Source organism: Lissotriton helveticus, chromosome 10, assembly GCF_964261635.1.
Source record: "Lissotriton helveticus chromosome 10, aLisHel1.1, whole genome shotgun sequence".
NCBI lineage: Eukaryota > Metazoa > Chordata > Amphibia > Caudata > Salamandridae > Lissotriton > Lissotriton helveticus.
This window is the reverse complement of record NC_136071.1, coordinates 275,643,785-275,669,767: the sequence shown is the minus strand read 5'-3', so window position 1 is coordinate 275,669,767 and position 25,983 is coordinate 275,643,785. Positions and strand designations below refer to the sequence as shown.

The window sequence follows — 25,983 nt, the reverse complement described above, 5'->3', positions numbered from 1 at the left end:
CGCCAGCTTATGCTTGGAGAGGGAATCCCCCTCCCACACATATAGCACCTTAGCGAGTGCTTCACATTTTTACAATCAACACACTCACTTAAGTATAAATTGCACAATCACTTATTTAATAGTCCTGAGGAAAGCCAGTTTCACTATAAAGGCCTGGCTGAAACATGTAGACCACACCTGGTTGTAGGAGGTCTTAAAATATACTCCTATTACATCCACTCACCTTTTTTATATGCTAACAGAGGCCCAGTTATTAAAAATTAATTATCCCTCGGGTACTGGGACCATTGCATAGCTTTTTAATTCTCACTTTTCACGTCACCACACTGCACACTCAGCTACATACCTGCTCCGCTGCATCCAAGCGTAGAAGCACACCCGGAAAACATTCGGTGTCACTGGGTGGGCCCGATGATGAAGCATGCCACCAACTAGGTTGGTGGGTGAGGGCTTCATGAAGAAACCTAATGGTTCACACTTTGTCATGCATTCCTGAGTCCTGTAACTTTTCACAATAGGCTAGTCCTTCTTGATTAACATATAATACCTGGGGATACGGACTAGCTACCCAGTCCTCTCTAAACGGCGTAGGAGTTAAGCCACTCATCTTATCTGGGCGATTATATTTAAAGCGATTGCAGTGTTGAAAAGATATTGAGTCTGAAGGTTAAAGGCTACCAGATTTTCTACTAGGTCACGGTGTGATAGTGTAATGGCAATGGTGTCTGTAACAGATCCCGAGGTGGAGTGCCTTTTGGTCCTTAATATTATGGATCGACAGAACCTCACTCGCTGAATCCAGTGAATTGCCTAATTGACTAAAGTTACCTCAGCTTCGCTACATATGTCAGGAGGGAGCTTAGGTAACTTAATCAAATGAATTATCCGCTTCCACCCAGGGGAAGTGTCAGTGTTGGTTACCTGTGGAGGATGGATACTTGCTTGGGGGCCCTGTACGTGGTTCGGGGTTGGAAAAGGATGGAGGGAGGTTCTATTATAAATTTACCCACCTTGAAGCTTTGATGCTTGTTGGGCTCGTTTGGCACTCCCATGGTTTACTCTACTACCACTACCACTAGTACCAGTTTCAGCCCCCGGGGATTTGCCTGAAGTAAGGCGTGGTTCGGCTTACCCCACCTTGCTGTTTACTTGATTAACTGACTTAGGACATAGAACTTTTTTCATCATTAAGTACCCTACTAAAGGATTCGGAAAGACTACCTACGGCTGCCTTGAGCGCTCTAATCTCTTCTACTAAATTAGTTATCTACCCTGAAAGCAATCTTTGCAAGGGCATCTCACTGTGAGTGGGGCTAGTGTTTGTGGCTTTACTTTCATTAGCGAAGCAACTTCCTTACTAGAATGGTAGGCATAATCTGGAGGATTGGATGCCCACCTGTGTGAATGCTTTATCATAGCTCCCCCTATTTATTCCTCACTACCCAGGTTGGTGTGCTTATCCAATACATCATTGTTGCCTATGAGGGGGCCAAGCTGTTGCTACAGGAGAAGACTAAGGGATCTATTAGGATGTAGGGCAGATCACCAGTGCCCGCATGGCGAAGCGATCCACCCTACATCCTACAGCACCAGCCACCCATTTCCCTCGCCATATTAGTATGGCAGGGGGGACCCTGGCGGACGGAAAGTCCGTCCGCTGATGTTCCGACGGTCGACCAGTCGAACGGGCAGAAAAGGGGCTATATATGGTGGTGGTGTTTGCTAGACAAGACACCGCCATCCATATTAGGACGGGAGCGGGTTGCCGCCACAGAAAGGCATGCAGATTTTGCTTTTGGGGACCCGTTGTGGGCTCCCAGGTTATTGGGGGGGTTCACATAGGGGGTACCTATGGTACCCCCCTGCATTATCATGGACATGGTGGCAGGCACCTCGCGGTGCCTGTCACCTTGTGCATGACAATGCACACAGTGCATTCCCAGCATTGTAGCAGGCGGTGCTGTGAGCACGGCCCACCACAATGCTGGGAATGGACGATCCACTGCCACGCATCCTAATCGCTGGTGCGGGACCGCCGCACCACTGGCGGCCGGCCCCAGCACTGCTAGGGTGGCAGGCGGATGACAGTCCACCCGCCATCCTAATAGGACCCCTAATAGTTCATCTATTGGCTCTTGCACATCTATTACTTCATTATTAATCTGCGTGGGGCTAGGTTTTAAGACAGGCGCAGGTGGGTTCTTTCCCTTTACTTTATTAAATAACGATGGAACACGGCCACGGGATGTATACTATGTGACGGGGTTGATGCGCTGTTAGAGTCAAGAAGGCCTTCGCATTCTGATAGTAAAATTTGAATACGATCTAGCACCCCATCCCCTCCACCCCCTTCACTGGAGTTTGCGGCATTTGGGCATTTCTTTGCCCTTTATTTAGTGGCAGCCGTTGGGCCTTCCTCGGTGCCCTTTCGCTTTCCCATTGTAAAACAACACTCAGCACAAAAGAATTAGCTAAATGCAATTACATGTACGGTGGCCAAAGTTATGAAGCTAAATGGTCACTTGTACACAAAGTCAGTTGTAGTGCTAAAACTGTACCTTTATGCTGTTGCCGGCATCCAATGAAGAAAAAAAAGAAAGTGCGGAGTTGCCAGATGACAAATGACAGAGAGGTGGCCCAGCCCAGCCTCTTCCTGGCTCTGACCGGCGCAGACAGGCCTACCCTTGGCCCGGGCTGTGTCCGGGCGGGCACGACAGCGCGTGTCCCGCACTGTGGGAGGACTAAGGTGGTTTTAAGTCACCTCCAGGCGCAGCTGTGGCTTGTTGGCAGCAGGCAGCCGCAAGGGAGCCCCACTGGCCCCCAGTGGTGTGGCAAGCAGCGAGAAGAGGATATCATTTTTATGTATGAAAATGTCAATACCTAAAACGGGCTATTACTTGTACTTCAATGTAAAACGTTACAATGCTGCAACCCACTGTGTAAGAGCTACGAGAGCCATGTACCAATTGCTGCGGTGCTTACGCAAGGTGCCACTTTGTATAAGATCAATAAAATATGTTAAAAAAAATACTTTTATCAATTACATCTAATTGCTTAAATCACCCGAATTACATTGACCTCAGCCTCAGCCTACATACACTAACAAAACAGTATACCTGTTAATCATCATATCTTTCTATGAATCACTTCAACCTCATCTAATCCTTTAAATTTGGTATTTGCATATTGGATATTTCTGTAATTCAAAAATAGTAGCAAAAATTAGGTTGCATCCTTTTTATTACATCTGTATATGGAACATGCATAATAATAACATCTTTTCGCCTATTTTTCTTAACCTTGGTAGAGTCAAATAACACATTCAAAATCAGCATATACTTTGACATGCCAAATTCAGTGAAAAGACTTCTCTGATGAATTATGTCCTTATGAGTTCTCTGAAAATATGATATGATGCATGGCAGTTGGACACATTTTCTCTTAGAAATATGTTGGTCAAATTGACAGAAGATGTATAGCTCTATGAATACATGATTTAGGTAGGGACTTGGGGCTAGATGTATCAACATACCCTTTTGCGATTTCCAAATAGCGATTTTTAAGGAATCGCTATTTGGGAATTGCAAAATGGCATGTATGTAGAAATTCGCTATTTTTTAGCGATTTCTTAAAATTCCTTATTTGCGATTAGTAAATTGCTAATCGCAAATAAGGAATAATTTCCCATTCATTTCTATGGGCCAGGAGGCCCATAGGAATGAATGTGAAATTATTCTCAATTTGCGATTCGCAATTTGCTAATCGCAAATTGAGAATAATTTCAAGGGTGCAGGGGTGTGTCAAGGGCACCCTGCTGCACCCCTGAAAACGACATGTGTGCGCATATGGCGCACATACATGCCCTAAGGGCATGTATGAGCGTCACATGGCACCTTTACAAATTGCATAAAGTGCATTTGTAAAAGAATTAGTAAATTACCACCAACTACAAGTTGGTGGTAATTTGCGATTTCTTAGCCAAAATTCGCTAAAATGAAATGTTTCATACATAGCATTTAAGAAATCGCAATTTGCGATTTCTTAAATGCTTGCGCAATGTTAAGGAATCGCAAAATTTGCGATTCCTTAATATTGCAAACTTTTTGCATGATATATCTCATTTCCCGTTTTTCTTGTCGCAAACGCTGCTATTTTGCGAATCGCAGCGTTTGCGACAAGAAAAAAGCTTGATACATCTACCCCCCTGGTCTTCCATTATCGAAGTATGGTTTTCTGAATGACTACATGAATTATTTTAAATGTATGCAATACTTACCCAGTAATCTGTGGCCTACCAATGGCCATTGCATAAGTTTTTCCTTTAAAACTCTCTATTGTGGTATGTTCAGGTTTTTACTTATTAATAAATGCACTCATTGATATCCTGTGTCATTACAGACTTCACCTACTTGATGTTTACAGCATAATTCTACCTAGTAGGATGATGGAAAAAGATTTTTATTTAGGCACGTAGAAAACGTCGCGTAGATGCAGTATATACGAATGCCTCAGAGGAATATGTAATTTCTTAAAATTGTTTTGGTCTTCTTCAAAGTGGCAGAAGGTGTGTTCTGACTTTTTAAGTAGAGAAGAGACTTCTGTTCAAGTGTCAGTAGAGATGGAATGCCATTTGAATAGGTTAATCAACTTCAGTTTTCCAAAATGATGCTGGGGCTTTGCTAGAACTGAAGGTGTTTAGTAACTATAATTTGGAATACATTTCAGTTCTGCCACATCTGTTGCATCGCTTTGAAGAGGAATCTGGTTAAAAGTTAACAGTTTGCAGTGAGTGAAGGGAACTGTTACTTTCTGTTTTTGAAATAACAATAGTTTTGTTTATTTTCAGAACCTTCCTTGAATGGTTTAATCTAACATCCTCTTCTTTACTTCCCATGGCGTAATAGAACCTGATATCACCATCGTTACTGGACTGCAGGACGTGTCAGTGTCTGCCTCAGAAGATGCCATTTTCAGCTGTGAGGTGTCCAACGAGGGAGCGCGTGACATTGAATGGAGTCTCCAAGATATCCCCCTGCAGAGCAATGAGATGAATGAGATCACTGTAGAAAAGGGCAAAATGCACATCCTGAGGCTACGGCAGGTCACACAAGATGATTCAGGCTCTGTGGCCTTCAGAGTGGGACCATATACGTCTACAGCAGAGCTAACAGTAAAAGGTGATCATCTGACTAATGTTAACATTTGATGGTTGCCCTATAGATTATGTATGAAAGCCTTAATTTCACTTCTGATATTGGGTGCAAATGCAACTTATCACACCACATTCTCTTCCCGTTTTCCCACTGAGCATGACATGGGACAAGTGTGATTTCATTACTCACCTCATTGTATGCCAAAACATTCTAAGGGGATTCACTCCACACCCCTAGTTTTTTGACGGCCCAATTTATTTACTGGTGGAGAGGGAACACCGTTGTAAAGGTAAAGGAGTTCCCTTCCCACCAAGGCAAGGATCCACCTGATTAAAAATAGGTGGACCATAGTCTGACATGGTCAGTCTCCTCCAACGGCTTAACAGACTAAAGCCTGTTGGAGGTTTGGCTGTATGTCCACACTCCTAATTTAAATATCTGATAGAGACTACTATCCGCAGATTCCTTCATGTAGAATTATCCCCAGGCGTGAGACTGGATCGGGAAACTTTTTCCCACAGCATACCTGCCCGACCGGGGAGGGGCAGCACCACACAACTCTGCCCAGGGGTCGTCCCTGTACGTGATGTCAGCGAGGTCACATAAGCCCCACCTGGCGCGCCTACGTCAATTGTTTCCTCTTCCACATGCAACGCGAATCCGGTCTCTGTTCGGGCCTGTTTGGACCCCTTTTTTCTTCCTCATTGTGTTTTATGGTCACTCGAGTCCTACTGGGACTGTGGCGTTGTTGGCTGCTGGACCCTCTGTTGACTGTGTGTTTTTGCTGGAGTTGTTTGCACAGACTTGGCCCTTAGATTAGGCCTTCTGTTTTCTCTTGGGCTGCTTGACAAGCCTTCCGCTGTTTTTTTTCCCCCGTGGCTCTTTCGTTTTTTCCTCTGCTGCGGAAGTTTTCCAAAGAGGGTTCCCATGTCTTGGAACTTAACTTAGTGGTAGCTGTTATATAGCTTGCACTCTGCTAGGGAGTTCTGGTCGCCTTCGGGCCCCTGCTCTCCATGGTGTTTATGTATGTTGCTATTGCTTCTTCAGGTCGTATGTGCAGACCTCTCGTAGTTGTGGGTCCGGGCATTTCCTCACCTTCCTGCTCCTGTCCTGTGAGCTGGGATGAGTCTGTGTTTCTACCATGTCAGGCGTCGCCTGCCTGGTCTTCCTGGGGCCCTGGGCTGTTCTTCTTGCTTCTGGCGGCTTATTACTGTTGGCGCCGCTCTGTCTGGTCTGTTGTCTTCCATCTAGGGTGGGCTTGCCTTCTTTTCCCTAATTTCCTTGGGCCCTCTAGGCTTTTCGTCTTCCTTGTCCTGGCATTGGATGGAAGCTCTCTTGCCTTGTAGGGGAGGGTTGTGCTTCGGCCTCTCTGGCCTTGCCCTTGGTTCCTCTGTTGTGAGTGTACGGGCTTCTTCAGACTTCTTTCTTCTTCCTACATCCCTCTTGGCGTCTGTGGTGTTCTGCTTGTTAGGGTTCCTCTTGCCTGGGAGGGACGAGGTTCCTCGCTTTGTCCGTTGTCCTGTGGGACCCTCTGTTCTGCCCAGGCTGGTGGGGTCCTTTCGCAGACCCTCCTTCCCCGTGGGTGTTCCTAGGGTATCTATTCTACGTTAAGGAGTCTGCGGCTAGTAGTTTCTATCAGATGTATGAGTTACTTACCTTCGGTAACGATGTATCTGGTAGAGACGATTCTAGCTGCAGATTCCTTCATGGCCAGCCCTTCCTCCCCGTTCTGCGAGGACTCATGGGTTGGTCTTTGGCATTTGCCTCCTGGTGGGTGGCTATTTCTCTGTGAGTGCATTCTTTCACTCTTTGACGGGCTGCTCCGTCTTGTTGCTGTTCTTTCCTCTTTGGTTCATTGGAGAATGGGTTTACGGGTACTCCTGTGCTCCTCTGCTCTGGTTGCTCCAGGATTGGAGGGGCTTTCCTTCAATCTCTTCCCTCCCTTTCCTTTTGTTACTAAGGGTCCTGTCCACTCTGCTAACCTCTGGGTTGGGGTCATCTGGCCATGCTTTTGCCCTTGTTACTTAGGGGGGGGGTTACCCTATGTGCTGGGGTTGCTTGGAGGATTGTTGTTTCTGTTTCTCTTGGTACTGGCTCCCATTCCTTGTTTCTTGATGGGGTTGTAGTCCTGCTACATGTTGTCATGACATTTTTCATATGTTCCTGGTCTCCGGGGCGGGGGGGGGGACTGTCTACATACTGGCAGGGTCTTTCTTCTTTCCCTGCCTTTGGGCACTGCAGTGTTGACTCTGCTCCTTATGGTGTTGTTCGTCACCATCCCTTTTTCCAATTTTTCTACTCTTTTGCACACTGTTCCCATACTCCCACAGTTTTGTCTGATGGCTCCGCGTTGTGGCACCGAAAAGTTCTCAGAAGAAAACTGATATAGGCGCGCCGGGGTGGGGCTTATGTGACGTCGCTGATGTCACGTAAATGGATGACGCCTGGGGGGAGTCGCGTGGTGCCGCCACTCTACCGTCAAGCAGGGATGCTGTGGCAAAAAGTTTCCGGATCCAGTCTCACGCCTGGGGATAATTCTACGTGAAGGAATCTGCGGCTAGAATAATCTCTACCAGATTCATCGTTACCGAAGGTAAGTAACTCGTACATATGGACATATAGCCACTTCTCAATTCACGTCACCACTGGATAAAACCTGGAAGTAAGCCCCACTTGCCATGAGAGGAAGTTCCCATGGCAAGGAAGGCATTTTTTTATTTTTAAAATGAAAGTTCCACTTTGGGATTTTCGCTATGAAAGTAAAATAGGCTTTGTAACTTTGCTGTTTGGCTCCGTCATGTTCACAGAGCTGTATGGCAAAATTACAATTCATTACCTGGGATCAGCATGACAGCGATTGCTAGCCATGCTTAAAATGTCCACTGAATCATCAGACTTTTCATAATTCGACTGGCAGCGACTCTGCAGAGCGACGTAGTATTTTAAAAGTTTAAAATATACATGGTGTTCATAAATGTGTGGTAAGAGTGTAATGTTGCACCCGGTTCATCTTCCAGGCAGTAAATAAATGGACAACATGCACAATATATGAGCCACATTAAACATTGATAAGTCCCTTGCCTCCACTTAAATGTTTTGAGTATGTACACTAAAGAAACCGAACAAAATAATTTGAACTCAGGGAAACTAAATTGTATTAGCAGTTTACTTACAACAGTAAGTATAAGGTTCTCAATTTAGACCAGCATCATTAATAATACTTGTGCTTATTTTGGCTTGAACTAAGACAGGGCAAGCATCACACTAACAGACTACAGTACAAGAAGAGCGCAAATCATACTATGCCTCTCAGCCAATGGAACAAAAATGGTTTATGGTACTAGCTCTTCATTCGGGGTCCTCCTTTCTAAATTCAGCATATTCCAACTCCAGCCTCACCGGTTCGCATGGATTACCTCAATGCTGTTCATTAAACATCCTTATTTGCATCATTTTTTCCTTCCATCTAAAGTAGAGTTTGAGTGGTATAAAGTTAGTGTAAAATTATATTGGACAAGAAATTGTCAAGGATATCGAGTATATTAAGAAAGTTAATCTGTAGTCTACAATAAAAAGTATCAACAAATGTGATACATTTCTGAGAATCTGCCACTTAAGTGCTTATTTGTTTCTTTGCTATTTGAAAAACATTTGCTCCAAGTTGTTTTATTTACTGAAACAATGACCCACGTTTTAATATAAAAAATCTATTTGGGTAACTCTTTTTATGCTAAAATATTACACCAGAATTTCATTTTATCATTGCAGCACCACTTCCTGTCTTCACCAAGGAGCTACAGAACCTGGAACTTGAGGAAGAGACCACAGCTCTTCTACAGTGTGAGCTGTCCCTTCCCGGAGTCCCAGTGCAGTGGAAGAAGGACTCACTGCCAATCGCTCCAAGTCTGAAGTATGAAATTGTTTGTGTTGGGGTAGTCCACACTTTGCAGATTCATAACCTAAAGCCAGAAGACTCTGGAGAGTACACCTGTGACAATGGTCATCAGCAAACCAGAGCCTTGTTAACTGTCACTGGTAAGTCATGTAGTTTCTTGCCTGCAGAACATTCTCAGATTGTGAGGCGGCCAGGTTGCATATTTTACTGCATGAGTTAGGCATCTATGTCTTTTTAATATCATCTTTAATAGCTGTTGTCTCTTTTTAAATTCAAACTAATTTGAATGTTCCTTCAATAACAGGCAGTTAATCTGTTAAATACATTCTAGAATCCCTTCAGCAGTTCGTTGGCATTGAGTTGCTGTCCTTTTTTGCACTGCACACAAATCTGTGTTCTCAGATTTAAGAAAACTGGTGACATTTTGCCAGCGATATACTTTCAATTTCTTCTTTATATGGAAAATGTTATTTTGTGTCAAGACTTCCATTATCAGTTCAATTCAAAAAGACTTTATTTCGGTCAGAATGACCGTAAAAGTGCAGGACACAGAAATCAATTATATCCAAAGTTACATCGTACAGTCAATCATATTTAAAAATAAAATAAAATTAATTAGGGGAGAGGAGTTGGCCTAACGGCTAAGGCGCTCGACCTCGGACCTGGGGAACTTGGTTCGAGTCTCGGTAACGATGCCAAAAACCTCCTGTGATTCTGGGCAAATCACTAAGTCTCCCCGTGCCTCAAAAAAATAAAAAATAAAAAAAAATAAAAAATGAACGTGTGTCCTCATGTAACGTAACTGGTGCTATGTAAAGCGCTCTGATACCTGATTCAGTTCGGGTCTAGTTCGCGCTATATAAAACTCTGCAAAAAAATAAATAAAAAATTATACACAGTTTTTGAAGTTAGAGTACATTCAGTTTTTAGTGTATAAATCTAGGCGAAGGTTCCACAATTAATTTCGGAAAGTGCATAGTACAATAATAAATACATAAATTAGCTAAAAGGACATGTTAAAAAAGAACAGGAGCCCTTAAGTTTAAGACTATACAAAATATACAAAATAAGTAAGGCAGCTTACTATGCTAGCATGAATGCTTCATCAAGGCGCGGTCAATGCAACATTTGCAGATTTTAAAAGAACCCTTCTGGTGCACCACATGGAGAACAGAAAGCCTGCAACTGAATAAACTATTGGAATACTAGAATCAGACTTCAATATCCTGAATACTTCAAGGCAGCGCCTGTTGCCGAGATTTCTACAAATCTGAACCAGCCAGCGTCTCCTTGCTTTGTAATAACCTGGGCAGCTAAAGAAAACATGGAGTACAGTTTCCTCGGGGTGATCACATGCCAGGCACTGACTCATTTGCTGGTCTCGCCACTGAGATGTAAAACAGCGAAGAGGAAGCACCCCATATCTGTACTGTAAATAGAGCTTCCTTGCCGCCGGTGGATTGATAAAATCTATTACCGTCTCAAAGCAAGGAATATCTTTTATTTCTAGAAAGACTCTAGTGAGTTTCCCGGTTCTAGAGGAGATATGAAGTTCGGCCAGTCTGTACTCTTTATAAAGTGCCTTCATTTGATTCCTTGATGTTAGAAAACAGGCTGACTCAGGTTCAGACCAACAATCCCCTAAACCCATACTAATTAGCAAGGATTTGATGGGGTCACACCACAGGAACTTTGCAGCTCCCCGTACCCTCATTACGTCTGACAGTTCCTCCCTATAGGATATAAGTTCAGGAGTGGTCCACAGGCGACACCAGTACATTATAGGTTCAAGGCTCGGCACTTCAGCAATTGGTGTTATTCCCATATCAAGACGTAGTGGGGCCAACGGTGTGCTGTGTGGCAGATTAAATAACTGTCTTAAATATAGGTTCTCCACCTGCGTTAGATTCTCTAGCTTTAGGTGGCCCCATAGCTCTGCACCATATAACGCCCCGCCTCTAGCCTGTGCCCTATAAATGTCTATTGCTGGGCTGGCAATTCTTTTGCTAGATTTGTTAAAGACCTTCATGATGCCACCTGTGGATTGTGCTAATTTTAGCGTAGATTTCGTGAGCCCCCCATTCCATAGACTCGGAGATTGTAATACCTAGATACACAAAAGATGACACTCTCTCAAGAGGTTTACCATTCAAAGACGGGTTAGGACGTGTACTTTTTAGGCAGTTAAACGCCATCAATTTGGTTTTCTGTACATTTATTTCTAAACATCTTTCGCTACAGAATATCTAAAATTTGTCCAAGACCCTTTGTAACCCCATAGGCGATTTAGCTACCAATAGAGTGTCATCCGCAAACATCATCGCCAAGATTCTACGGGAGGCTAGCTTAGGGGCATCAAGGTCTTTTTCTACAAGCAGGGCATCAATCAAACCATTTATATAGAGGCTAAATAAAGTTGGCGCAAGCACACAACCCTGGCGTACGCCACGATTAATGGGTATAGGTGCTGTGAGATTACCATCCTTGCCATACCTAATTTGCGCATAGTTGCACTCATGTAAACGTTTAAAAAGTCAGATTAAATATGCAGGGACCCCCATCTCACCCAGAACCAACCATAATTTCTCCCCAGGAACTAAATCAAATGCAGATCTCAAGTCTACAAAAATCAAGTAGAGGCTGCCCCCCTGCAGGTTTACGGTCTTCCAGTACAACAATTGCAATCTTAGTACTTGATCCAGGGTCGACAACTTTTCCCTGAACCCAGCCTGCAGGGCGGACACAACCCCCCACTCTTCCATCCATGATTGTAGCCTAAGGACTAAGACGCGTGAAAATACTTTCTGCGAAATGTCTATTAAACTAATAGGTCTATAGTTGGTTGGGAGTAGTGGGGAGCCCTTTTTAAAAATCTGAATTATTCCGCACCAAGCCAGCTCGAAGGAATCTTCATGCCTTGCATGATTGGATTAAAAAGCATCCAAAAATATGGGGCCCAGATAGCAGGTTCGCTCCTGAAGAGATCTCCAGGTATCTTGTCCAGGCCTGGGGCTTTATCCGGAGCTATCCTTGCCAATGCGACCTTTATTTCTTTTAAGCTTATGCTTGGACCCGGAACACCATCAGGCAAAGGGATTAGATCCCGGTTCGCTGAGGGACAAACAACTGACGGATCGCAGCCATTGGCAAGATCATCATGGGGCGACCGCTCCTTTGGCATAAAGGGATTGAAAATGCTCCCGCCAGACCTGTTCGTCCAAGTTTGGTTCAGCCACACTTCGAGGGATAGACGTTCCTAAGTTTACAACTCCCCAGAAGGTCCTCATTTCTCTATCCCCTAATGCAGTTTTCATAGTGGCCCAATTTTCGGTTGTATGTCTAAACAACTACTGCCTAAACCACGACTTCCTTAACCACAAAAGCCTAACCACGAGATATTCTTAACCACTACCTTTTTTAACACGACGTCCTAAACCACGAAATGAAACATCTCGGGTTTGGCCAGTAGATGGCACTATTGTAATTACAATACTTCTTGCGTGAACCACTCGTAAAAAATAAACGGATCTAATTCTACTATATATTTTTTTTTTACAACGCATACCATTAGCTCTTTTTTTTTTATTTTTCCTTTCCCCCCCCCTTATGTTCCCTTAATTCTGAGGAGTGACGTTATACAGGAGCGGAGGGTAGTGAAGAGACTTGTGGTTTAGGGAAGTCGTGCTTAAGGAAAGTCGTGGTTTTTGAAAGTCGTGGTTCTGGCTTCGTTGTTCAGGTAAGTCGTTATAAAATTATTGTTGTTAAGGATGTTTCACCCAATTTTCATCTTCCCACCTCTGCTTAGCTTCTAGTGTGACCGCTTTATAATTTGCGCTTGCTGACCTTATTAAAGGCCGATCTTTGGCTTTGATAGATGTTACTAATGCCTTTTTAGACTTGCGGCAAGAGATATTATACCAAGGGTGGGAGAGCGACTTATCTTGCTTCTTAATTTTAATTGGGTAAAAAAAATCAAAAGTGGCTTTTCCTAATTTGGCATGATTAATTTCGGCCTGCTGTAAATCTATACTATCCATACTTAGGCTACATAAAGTGGACGCATCTATAAAAACAGGTAACAAGGCATCATTAAAAACTGCCCAATTTATCTTCAGATTGGCTAAAATATGTCCATCTCACTCCCTTCCTACAATTGGAAACACCCACCCTAGAGTCAATAAGGTTATCTGTGAGGGACAGACTTCCCATGTTCAAAGCTTTAAGTTCTAGTACTAGCGCATAATGGTCGCTATCTAGACGTGAAATAATTTTAAAAATCCATCATCCTATCCCAGGAATGCGAAATAATAAAAATATAGTCTATTTTAAACCCACGGTTTTTACTGTAGAACGTACAACCATTCAATGATTCAGATAAGGATCTCCCATTGCAAGCTCGCAAAGAGTGTCTCAATGTGAGACAACTCATCTGAATCACCAATGGAGACCATTTTTTAACTTTAGGACATCTTGACTCTGGAATTTAAAAAAAATTGTACTCATCAAATAAGCTATCAGGGGGTAATCCCTCAAGCGGCTCAAACTGGCAGTTAAAATCCCCTCCTACTATAATCATTTGATTAGCATCAATAGAACCTAGGAAAGTAGTTAACTCTTCCACCGTATTGGATTCATTGCCTTTCGGAGTGGGTCTTGAGTATACATTTATTAGAACAACAGGGGACTTTGAGGAAAACCGTAGTAAAACGCTTAAAATGTCAATTGACCCAGTATCAATTTGTTACGCTGTGCACCCCAAATGTGATCCCACCCAAATTGAAAGGCCCCCGGAAGGTCGCCCAGTTCCCCCCGAGGTTGCTGGAATATTGAAGGTGGCATAGCCTAGTTTGGGAACCTCTCTTCTTGCCCAGATTTCCTGAAACATGCAGATTTCAAAATGATTAATAAACGTTTCCCATTTGGGGTCATCTAATTTATTATTAAAACCTGCAATATTCCAGGACAAAACCCTTGTTACCTGGGGATTCACTGAATTCTTATTTGAGGGCACAAATATTGGCTGATTCGGGGACACATTTGTTAATCCAATGGCGTCCAGGGGTTTTGTTCAGAATTTTTGTAGTGGGTCAACCCACACTCATGGCGGTTTAGGCATTGGGAGCCGCTCATGTTCCCTCTAGCTAGACCGTCCACAGACTCAAGATTTGGGACTGTAAGGCTGCCCTGACTCTCTAGGTCTAATGTTGCTAAGGATATTTCCTCTTTATTAATTGGATTAGGTCCCTTCAGTCAATCTACTCCCTCAAGGGGGCTGAACCTGTTACCAGTAGGAATATTAAAAATAGGCAAGTTGTGCAACAGCTGGCCTGAGTGTGGAAATACTGTTTTTTTAGGTGCAAATCTCCTTCCAGAGTGATAAAAATAACCTTGCTGGTAAGGCCTTATTGGAGGGTAAAAATAGCCTAGAGGGAGTATTATGGTGCTCCCCATATTCCTCCCATAAGCAGTTGCTAAAAGTTGTTCGATAGTTCTTGGATTTCCAAACTTAGGGGCCGATTAGGATGGCGGACGGACTTGCGTCCGTCCGCCACCCCAGAGGTGGAGGGACCGTCCGCAGGGGCAGCGGCGGTCCCTCCGTGCAAATTAGGATGTGACCGCCACCCTGGCGGTCACATCCTGTATGTTTTAACATTGCGGCGGGTGCTGCTTGAAGCAGCACCCGCCGCAATGTTAAAACTGCATGTGTTACATTTACATGCACGAAGCGGCAGGCACCGCGCGGTGCCTGCCGCTTTGTGCATGTAAATGTTGGGGCGTGCCATAGGTACCCCCCATGTGCACCCCCCACCCCCCGACACCCTGGGGGCCCGCAACGGGCCCCCGAAAGCCAAAGTCCACATGCTTTTCCACGGCGGAAAAGCCGCCGCGAAAAGCATGTGTTCGTGCAATTCCTAATTTGGCTGACGGTGTCTTGCAGACACCGTCACCAATTAGCCCTCCTCACACCGCGGATCAGCGGCGGACGGACCTGCCGACCGCCGCTGGTCCAACCGCACTCCCACCGCCATCCTGATCTGGCGGTGGGTCTTCTATTTCACTGCGGCGGATAATCCGCATACTCCGGGCCGGCGGTGGCTTCCGCCGGCCCGGAGTATGCGGATTATCCGCAATCATAATGAGGCCCTTAATTACTACGTATTCTCCTTGAATGTCCTTGTGCCATTAGCCTATCCATCCCACCCTTCTTGTGGTTAGTATCTCATGGGTATTCTCATAACCAAACTTGCTATGATTTACTAACCAGTGAATGGTTTTATTTTTTAACTCTTGATGTGTTTCTACAAATCCTTTTCTTAGTTCTGGGACCCCTGCAAGTACCAGTACGTATGGGGCTGACGCCGGTGGTAAATTTATGGTTGGGGGCAATATATTTGATTTTTGCGTGCTAGAGCGCTGCAATCCTGATTTAAAGAGGTGTCAATCGCCCCCTGCCTAGAGTTTTTCTCTAAATCCCCTCTTCTTACTGGCAGTGGGGGGGGCCTGATCTACTGGGTTTGTATGAAATTTCACTTTGCTTCCTGCCGTGCAGACAATTTTCTTCATTTGTCGTGTAGCGAGCTTCATTTATAATTAAAAGGGGACCCAATTTGCGAATTACTCGTAGTGGCCTGAGCATACGGCATACTAACAGTGCTAGTTGTGTCTTTAGTCATATCTTTATTTTTTAGCCATCCATTCAACTTGACTGTCAGCCCATCTAGTCTTGCCAATAAAGGGATTAATTCTTCTTTAACAATTATTCTCAATTGCTGCTGGAGATTCGTCACCAGCAGTGAGACCCACATGGGCTGGTCATTGTTGGGTTCTAACCTGGCCTCGGTGTGATTCCCCCCTGGGTTCCCCTTTTCCATGTTTAATTCCTGCAATTTTTTCCTTTTTGCAGGCAGTTTATTATGTTTTAGTTTTTCTTTAAATTTTCTTCCTGGGCGCCTTGGGGTAGTGGTCTTGGGTGGCTCTGGACTCAATGGCTCCACAGTTATAGATTGTTGCCCCAGTATTGCAACTTTCATAGATTCCCATGCTTTGTATCATTCCCCCGTCATCGGATTGGGAGCCTCGGTAAAGAAAAAATACCATAGCAATAGGCACAAAAGAGAAAAATTAGGCCTAGGCCTCATCTCATTTTGTAGCTTATCCACCTCTTTGTGTAAACGAGCCCAAACTTTCTGCAGCAACCAATCAGCATAGCCTCACCCCATAGAACCCTCCTGAGAGAACCTCAGATTGTTCTACCGCACGTTGTGCTAGGGAGTCTCCTCTGAGCTCAGCTCAGTTTTTTTTCTTCAACTTGGATTCTTTTACATTTTCTTCAAAACTAAAATGTCTGACAAGGAAAAGAAAGCATTATTTAGAGCTTGTGCTACTTGTTCTAAAAAGAGGCTGTTTGTGGAGGGCAAGCATGAGGACTGTATTTATTTATTTTTATTTTATAGCACTTATAAGGCGCGCAGCTACCCACAAAGGGTTTCCCGGCGCCAAGATAGCAGAGCCCAAAACACAACAGGAGAGGAGACAGTCAGCAGCCAACTATTTGTCAAACAGCCAAGTTTTAACACTTTTTCTAAATCTCAGATGATTTTCTTCTTTGCGTATGTGGGGGGGAGTGTGTTCCAGAGGGTGGGCCCTAGGTAGGAAAAGGATCTCCCACCCACTCAGGCCAGTTTGTACCTGGGAACAGCAACATTCGCTGCTGTACAAGAGCGAAGGTTGCGGTTGGGGAAATAGGGCTTGGCAAGATCTTGTAAGTACCTGGGGGCAGTGCCAGCTTTGATTTTAAACAGATAGTTCAGGGCTTTGAATCGAATCCGATTTTCCACCCTTAGCCAGTGCAGATCCCTAAGATGTTTTGTGATCCTAGCAGATCTAGGGATTCTGCATAGCAGTCTAGCAGCAGAGTTTTGCACAAGCTGCAGGCGTCTTATCACTGCTTTGTTGGAGCCCAGGTAGAGGATGTTCCCGTAGTCAAGCCGAGATGTAACTAAGGCATTGACTACGGTCTTCTGGGTAATAGGCGGTAACATCCAGACAATTTTGCGTAGCCATCTAAGAATGGTGAAGCACATGCCTGCCACTTTGTTGGCTTGCTGCGTCATAGATAGTCCATCATCTATGATAACCCCAAGGTTTCTAACCTGGGTGGCTGGTGGGGGGAGCCTACCCAACGACGTCGGCCAATGGGGATCACTCCAGAGGTCCTTGCTTTTCCCTAAGAGGAGGATCTCCGTTTTCTCCCCATTAAGTTTTAATTGGTTATCCGACATCCAGTTAAAAACTTCGTGAAGGCCTGTTTTGAGTGCAGAAGGGGCAGACAGATCAGATTTGGAAAGTGAGAAAAGGATTTGCGAGTCGTCTGCATAGGTCATTAAAGCAAGACCATAACTCTCTGCAAGGTCAGCAAGTGGACGGAGGTACAAGTTGAAAAATAGAGGACTCAAGATTGAACCCTGTGGCACACCGTGGGGGGAGTAGAGCACATCAGAACATGCCAAGGAAGAGGAGATCTGAAAGGTACGAAGGGATAGGTAAGACCTGATCCAATTCAGTGCCGTGCCACCGACACCATTCTCCTCCAGCCGGACAAGCAGTCTGGAGTGAGAAATGGTGTCAAACGCCGCACTAAGGTCCAACAGAACCAATGCGATCGTTTGGCCATCGTCCATTAGCTCCCTGATCCCTGACTGTATCTACTGCTTGTACCCGGACCTCAACGCCACAGATTGTAAAATCTGTAGGACTTTCTCCACAAAGACTTTGAGAGACAGAGAGGGCCGCCTGTTAACTTGGCTGCAGAAGATGAAGTCTCGTAAGGAGGTAATTTCATCTGACGATGAGGACTCTTCTTCAGCTGCGTCCTCCAGAAGATCCAGAAAAAGGGGTAGGTCATCCCCTTCTACTTCTACTGGACCACCTTTCAAAGCCTTAGAAAAGATCTCTGATAGGTCTGAAAAGGCTAGTCCCATTAAATCTCCTCACCGAGGTGAAAAAGAGAGGCTGGGACAGGCTGCAGAGTCAGAAACAACCGAAAAAGTGAAAAAAGATGTTTCTGTTACTTCTCCACCATCTCATAAGGAGAAGGAGGGCAAAAAACCTTCTACTGTCCCTCAGGAAGGAAGGCCTGACAAGAAACAGTGTCCGTCGACGACGAAATCAGCAGGTACGTCGGCGACAGCTTCTAAGAAAAACCAGAGTACTCGTATGGCCTCGTCGACGGTTCCGTCGACGGTGACTTCGTCAACGACGGCAGCCTTGATAGCCTCGTCGACGTTTAAAGTGCCTGTTTCCTGCTCGTCGACGATGGTGTCTACATTCTTGACGTCGACGATTATGACAGCGAAGGTAGTGTAGACGGCGGCTACGACGACGAAGACGACGTCGACGACGACGACGTCGACGACGACGGCTAAAATGTTGATGACGACCAGCTCGTCGACGACACCGTCGGCAATTAATCCACCGTCGACGTCGAAAACTCCGTCGACGAGATCCTTTTCTCCGTCGACTGTCCCATCGACGGTTCTACCGACGGCGATTACACAGATGTTACCGTCGACGACGAGTCCGTTGACGATCCAAAAAGTCTGCATTTCAATAAAAAGGCAACAAATAACCCCGGAGATGACTTCTCCTAGGCGGGTAACACCTTTGCCTCCCACTCTGCTATCGGATGAGGGGTCCGACGAGGATGATAATGGGCCTTATGGGGATGCCTCCAGCCCATCGGACTTAAATGTAAAGTGTCAAGATACAGATTCTGCATACTATTATGATGAAGAGCGCCAGAATGTCCAACAGGACAGGCCTCCACAGGATTTACATCAGGACATGGTGGTGATGCCGTCTTCTCTGATTTCGGATTTGCAATTAATGTTGCAGGATTTTAGGAACAGGTTTCCTACGCAAACGGCAGTACAACAGGAGCGTCCTCCTACTCCATCTATTCCTGCTACTTCTGCGGCTGCAGTGACGCCTGTGGTTTCACAAGTTGCAGAACCAGCCCCTAGAGAAACTTACCAAGAGGTTGTGCCTGTTCAGGATGACGATGTCTCCTCTGATGACAATCTTCAGGAAGATCCTCATAGAAATTTTGATGATGATGATGACCTTCAGGATCCGGATGCTCCAGTACCGGATACTGCTACCTCCCCTCCAGCTGATATTGGAGGTTTCCATAACCTTATGGAGAGGGCGTCTAAGAGATTTGGCCTGCCAATTACTACTGTTCAGACAGACTGCTTCCTTTATTACTTTATAGAACCTTACAAAAAGTCCATTCGGTCAATCCCAATAATAGAACACGTATGGTCAGAAGGTATTAAAGTCATGCAAAATCCGGCGACAGTTATCCCTGTTCTTCCCCGGCTGGAAAAGAAGTATAAAGCACCAGAGGGCAGTCCAGCTTGCCTACTTGGACAACCAAAACCGGATTCCGTCATTTCCCAAGCGGCTCAAAGTAAGTCTAAAAACCCATCGACTCCACTTACAACACCGCCAGACAAAGAAGGGAGACGTCTGGACAATGTGGGCAAAATATTCTCTTCCATGGTCAGTGTCTTAGTTCGAGCTGCGAATGCTCTTGCCATCTTGGGCAGTTATGATCGCCAGATGTGGTGCGATTTGTCCCCATTTGTGGACCAGCTTTCAGAGGCTGCGAAAGATGAGGCCAGGAAGGTTCTGATGGACGGAGAGCGTTCCTCTTCGGAGGTGATTGATTGTGCTATGGACATAGCTACTACTGCTTTTCGTGCCCTGGCGGGGTCGGCTGTGTTAAGACGCCAGGGCTGGCTGTGGGCAACCTGGTTTCACCAGAAGGTCCAGAACAAGATCTTGGATTTGCCATACGATGGAGACATAATTTTCGGAAAACATGTGGATGAAGCCCTTCAAGGTATCAAAAAGGACACGGACACAGCTAAGTCCTTGGGGTCTTTAAATTACCGTAAAGTTCCATTCAGAGGTGCGAGGGGCAGAGGTTTTTCCTCATACAGAGGTGGCAACCAACAGCGGTACTCTTCATACTCACAATCCTCCCAATCTTACAAGCCCCAATACTCCAATCAACGCCGAGGCCAGTCGGCGTCTTTCTCTCGCCAACCGCAGTGGGGGCACCAAGGTCGTCAAGGACGGGACAATTCCAAACGACAATAGCGGCCTCTCGGCTCTTTCTACTGATCCAACCCCTCCGATGACGTCAGTGGGGGGCAGGATTTCTCATTGTCTAAGAAGTTGGAAGGTTATTACATCAGACCAGTAGGTCCTAAATAGCATTCAGAGTGGCCACACATTGGAGTTTCAGCATCTTCCGCCAAACAGAGCTCCAGGCACCAACGAGTCCAAACATCTGGGCCTGCTACGTCTCGAAGCCCACCAGCTTTTCATCAAGGGGGCAATAGAACCCGTACCTCTTTCACAAAGGGGGAAAGGATTTTATTCCAGGTTGTTCCTGGTTCGCAAGACAACAGAAAAATGGCGCCCCATATTAGATCTACGGCAGCTCAACACCTATCTCATCAAGCTCTCCTTCAGGATGGTCACTCTCCAGGACATTTTCCTTTGCTAAATCCAGGAGATTACATGGCAACTCTGGATTTAGAGGATGCTTATTTCCATGTGCCGATCCATCCAGCTCACAGACCAGACAATACTTGCGCTTCACAGTGGGCAAGAGCCATTTTCAGTTCAAAGTACTTCCTTTTGGCCTCCGGTCTGCACCAAGGATATTTACAAAGGTGTTGGCTCCGGTGGCAGCATTCCTCAGGAAACAATCTCTGGAAGTTTTTCCCTACCTGGACGACTGGCTGGTCAAGGCTCCATCTTTCCAGGGAACTTCCAAGGCCATTTCGACCTGTATCCAACTATTCAGCCACCTGGGCCTTCAACTCAACAACGACAAATCGGTTCTTCAACCATCCAGGACTGCAAGGTTTCTGGGATCCATGCTGGACACGACACGCTGCAAAGCGTATCCAACAGAGGAACATCAAAACAAATTGATGTTATCGGCTCGCCTCTTGATGAAGAGGAAATCCCTGTCTGTACAGCTCTACAAGTCCCTGCTCTGATTGATTTCATCCTGCATACCATTGATTGCACATTGCAGGCTGCGAATGCATCCTCTGCAAGAGCAGCTTGACCAGCAATGGTGCCAGGCGGAGGGCTCTTTCGACGACAGGATTACGGTGACACCAGCAATGAAAAAAGCATGCGGCTGGTGGTTGGTGAAGGACAACATCGCGAAGGGGTTAACATTCACACTTCCGCCTTCTCCCATGGTTATCATCACGGACGCCTCGTTAGAAGGCTGGGGAGCGGTGCTCCAGGAACTGCACGTGAGTGGTCACTGGGATTCAGTTCAACGCAGGTGCCACATCAACCTGTTAGAACTCAAAGCCATTCGATTAGCCTTACAGGCTTTTCTGCTGCGAATTCAGACACCTTCAGTGCTGGTCCGGACAGACAATACAACGGCCATGCACTATATCAACAAGCAGGGCGGGACAAGATCCAAGATTCTCTCCAAAGAAGCTCAAGTGATTTGGGATTGGGCGATTCTTCACAATATTGCTCTGAAGGCAGAACACCTCGCAGGTTCGCTCAATATTACGGCGGATGCCCTGAGTCGACAAAAATCGATCAGTCACGAATTGGAATTGGACCAAACCATTCTGGAGGAAGTGTTCTCGGTCTGGGGAACCCCGACCATAGACCTGTTTGCAACTCCGGAGAACACCAAATGCCGGTACTATGCAAGCAGGGATCACCATCCGGGGTCCTTGGGGAACGCCCTTTCGATTGCCTGGTATGGCGCATTCTTTTATGCTTTTCCTCCGATACCTCTGATCCCGGGGATGATCAGGAAAATTAAGGCGGAGCCGTGCAGAATGATCTTGATTGCACCGGCGTGGCCCTGCCAGTTCTGGTACACGGAACTCCTCCTGCTCTCTCAGGACCATCAAATTCACCTGCAACCGGTTCCTTCTCTGTTGTCGAGGTCTCAGGGTCAAGTGCTCCATCCGGACCCGAGCTCACTTCACTTGACAGCGTGGCTCCTGAGCACAGGGAATTCCAAAATATAACCCTCACCAAGGAGTGTAGGGACATCTTGTCTCAAGCTCGAGCGCCAAGTACGAACAGAACTTATAGAGCAAAGTGGAAAAGGTTCTGCCTCTGGTGTCGAAAGCAACACCTTCACCCTTACACTTCAGCTCCGCATCAGATTTTGCCATATCTTCTGTCGCTAGCTAAATCGGGATTGGCACATTCTTCTGTTCAAGTTCATCTGGCAGCCATCGCAAGTTTCAGACAGACGTCTTCAGGTCCTTCACTTTGGTCCGCTAGGATTGTCAAGCAGTTCTTGAAAGGCCTGTTCAGGGTTTTTCCTCCAATCCGTCCTCCTCCACCAGTCTAGCAACTTTGGTCTTAGCCCAGCTAATGAGGGCACCGTTTGAACCCATTCACAAAACGGACCTTAAATTCCTATCTTGGAAGTTAGCTCTTCTGTTGGCATTGATATCAGCCAGAAGGATTAGCGAGCTCCAGGCACTGACAATCGTGGAGCCTTTTCTGCAATTCAAACGGGATGTCCTGATCCTACGGACAAATCCAAAGTGCATCCCGAAGGTTCCAACTGACTTCCATCTGAATGAACCCTTAATTTTGAAGTCTTTTTTCCCACGACCTACAACTCCAGCAGAGAGGTCCTTGCATTCTTTGGACGTTCAAAGGTGTCTAAAGTTCTATTTGGAGCGCACGAAACCTTTTAGGAAATCCTCACAACTGTTCGTCTCCTACAGTGCCCCGCGGAAAGGTTTTCCGCTGTCCAAACACAACATTTCTCGCTGGATTTCCAGTGCTATTCAGTTCTGTCATCAACAAGCGGGCAAACCGCTTGAAAGAAGAGTCCGTGCACATTCCACAAGAAAGTGGCATCGTCAGTGGCTCTTTTTTCAGGAGTTCCTATCAAGGACATCTGCAGGGCAGCAACGTGGAGCAGTACGCATACCTTCACGAAGCACTACTGCCTGGATTCCTCTACGAAGGATGATGCAGCTGTTGGACAGGCAGTCCTGGGGAATCTTTTTCAATGAGAGGTGAGCTTTCCCTACAATCCCTCCTTCCTTTGTTGCACATTTTGTTTCACTTGTTTTTTCTTGCTGAGGTTACATGTATATATATATATATGTATATATATATATATATTTGGTTTTTCCAATGTGAGTATCTATGTAGCAAGGTGGTGATATTCCTATTACAAAATGTGCTTTTATGGCTTACTGCTAGCTACTCTGATACAAAGCATGGGAATCTATGAAAGTTCCAATAATGTGGCAAGAAAACAAGTTACTTACCTGTAACTTTGGTTCCCCAGTATTGGTAACTTTCATAGATTCCCATGCGCCCACCCTCCTCCCCTGGGAAAGCTCGGCCTTTTTACTGAGATAGTGGCTGTTGCACAACGGCTACGAAAATATGAGGCTCTGAGGTTCTCTCAGGAGGGTTCTATAGGGTGAGGCTATGCTGATTGGTTGCTGCGGAAAGTTTGGGCTCTTTTACACAAAGAGGTGGATAAGCTACAAAATGAGATGAGGCCTAGGCCTAATTTTTCTCTTTTGTGCCTATTGCTATGGTATTTTTTATTTACCGAGGCTCCCAATCCAACGACGGGGGAATGATATAAAGCAAGGGAATCTATGAAAGTTACCAATACTGGGGAACCAAAGTTACAGGTAAGTAACTTGTTTTCATCTTTAGTAAACTCTATACCTGTTGCCCTTAGATCAACTAGCCAGTCACAGACTGGTGGGCTCAACTCCAGATTTGGGGTGATGGATAAAAGCCTCCCTGTGCGTTCTATTTCTGTAGCCACTACTCCCAATGCTTTCTCTAGCATTCTATCTATAGACGTCAGTTTAGAATTACTTTTTGGAGGAGCTAGGCTTTGTTGCCTCACAGTACAGGCCCGCTTCCCCATCTTGATAGTACACTCGTTTGCTAAGAAAAGAAGGCTAAGAGAACCCTACGCTGTACCATAACAATCCCGGGGAACAACAAGATCTCAGAGAGGTTAAACCATGAACACATTTAAAGCACTAAAAATATGTCAAAAACCAGGTTTAGAAGGATGATAGAGTCTGAGCGAATGTCCAACTTTTGTGTAAAATCAACAGTACCTTGTGATCCGGTCAATAAATGTACATGTTAGAGAGGTTGCCCAGCCCAGCCTCTACCGGCCTCTGACGGCCATAGACGGCCCCGCCCTTGTCCCGGGCTTCTCCCGGTGCTACCCATGCACGTCCCGCGACGCGGGAGCTCTGCCCTCCTTTTAAGTGCCTCCTGGCGATTCCCGCCCGCTCTGGTTACACGCCGCAAGTGCTGCCGGGCAGTGTAGTTCAGCCCAGGCAGGAGCGGCACTGGGATATGGGCAACAGTGCAGGCAAAAGTCCACAGCAGTCACGAAGGGTCCCGGGCACTCCCCACGTCTCCCGGTCAGCAGCAATGAGGGTGAATCAAAGCAGCAGAGCTCCCGTTACCACCGGAGCTCTGCCCTCCTTTTAAGCATCTCCTGGCGCTTCCCGCTCGCGCTGGTGACATGCCGCTAGTGCTGCCGGGCCGTGTAGTTCAGCCCAGGCAGCAGCGGCACTGGCGATGTGGGCGGCGGTGCAGGCAAAGGTCCACAGCAGTCACGAAGGGTCCCGGGCACTCCCTGCATCTCCCGGTCGGCAGCAATGTGGGTGAATCAAAGCAGCAGAGCTCCCGTTACCACCGGAGCTCTGCCCTCCTTTTAAGCACCTCCTGGCGCTTCTCGCTCGCACTGGTGACACGCCGCAAGTGCTGCCGGGCAGTGTAGTTCAGCCCAGGCAGCAGCGGCACTGGCGATATGGGCGGCGGTGCAGGCAAAGGTCCACAGCGGACACGAAGGGTCCCGGGCACTCCCCACGTCTCCCGGTCAGCAGCAATGTGGGTGAATCAAAGCAGCAGATTCTAGAATTCCTTCAGCAGTTTGTTGGCATTGAGTTGCTGTCCTTTTTTGCACTGCACACAAATCTGTACTCTCAGATTTAAGAAAACTGGTGACATTTTGCCAGCGATATACTTTCAATTTCTTCTTTATATGGAAAATGTTATTTTGTGTCAAGACTGCCATTATCCAGTTTTAGGGTATCTTTCATAGATTCACATGCCTGAATCATTCCCCGTCATCGGGATGGGAGTCGCCGGTACATAACAAAAGTAATGTCTCACTAGACATAAAAAGAGATAGGCCAAAGGACTCACATTAGTAACATATCCAGGTCCTTTTGTAATGAAGACCAAACTCTAGAGAACAACCAATCAGCTATCGCCACCCTCCGGAACCTTCCTGGAAGGAGCTCTAGTCCCTCATAGTTTCTACTGCACGTCGTGCTCAGGGAGTCTCCACTGAGCTCTGCTCAGTTTTTCCTTGTTTCTGGATTTCCTGTGACTTTTTCTTCAGAATTCCTTTTTCTGTGTTAAGTTCTCAATATCTTCAACACAGATACTCCTAAGAAAGGCCTTTTTAGGCCTTGTGCTTCCTGCAGTAAAAAGAGGATTCATGTCAACGACCAACACAAAGACTGCCTCTACTGTCTTTACCCGGACCACTCCTCAAAGGCCTTGTAAGGTATGTCATACCTTTTCTTCAAAGTCCCTTAAAGACCAGGAGGTTCACCTTTTAATTTGGCTGCAGAGACTTAAAGACAAAGATCAAGCCTTGTCTTCTGAGGAGAGTGAGGGCTCCTCCAAGTCCTCAAGACCCTTACAAAACAGGCCCAGAGTTGCTTCCCGAGGACCTTCGTCCCAGCCCCCTCAAAAGAAGACAGAGAAAATGTCTTCAGAGGCACACCTTAAGGCTTTACCAACAAATGTTTTTCCACAGGTGGTTCTACCCACCTTTAA

The 25,983-nt window shown here is 46.0% G+C and overlaps 1 protein-coding gene across 1 annotated transcript in view; it reads left to right on the top strand.

Annotated features, from left to right (window-relative positions):
* Nucleotides 1-25,983, top strand: part of OBSCN (obscurin, cytoskeletal calmodulin and titin-interacting RhoGEF) — a 2,124,484-nt gene that overhangs the window by 688,586 nt on the left and 1,409,915 nt on the right. Inside the window, exons 61-62 of the mRNA XM_078665296.1 lie at nt 4,905-5,177; nt 8,922-9,188. Of these exons, the coding sequence (XP_078521422.1) occupies nt 4,905-5,177; nt 8,922-9,188 (540 nt within the window). The remainder of the gene's footprint in view (nt 1-4,904; nt 5,178-8,921; nt 9,189-25,983) is intronic.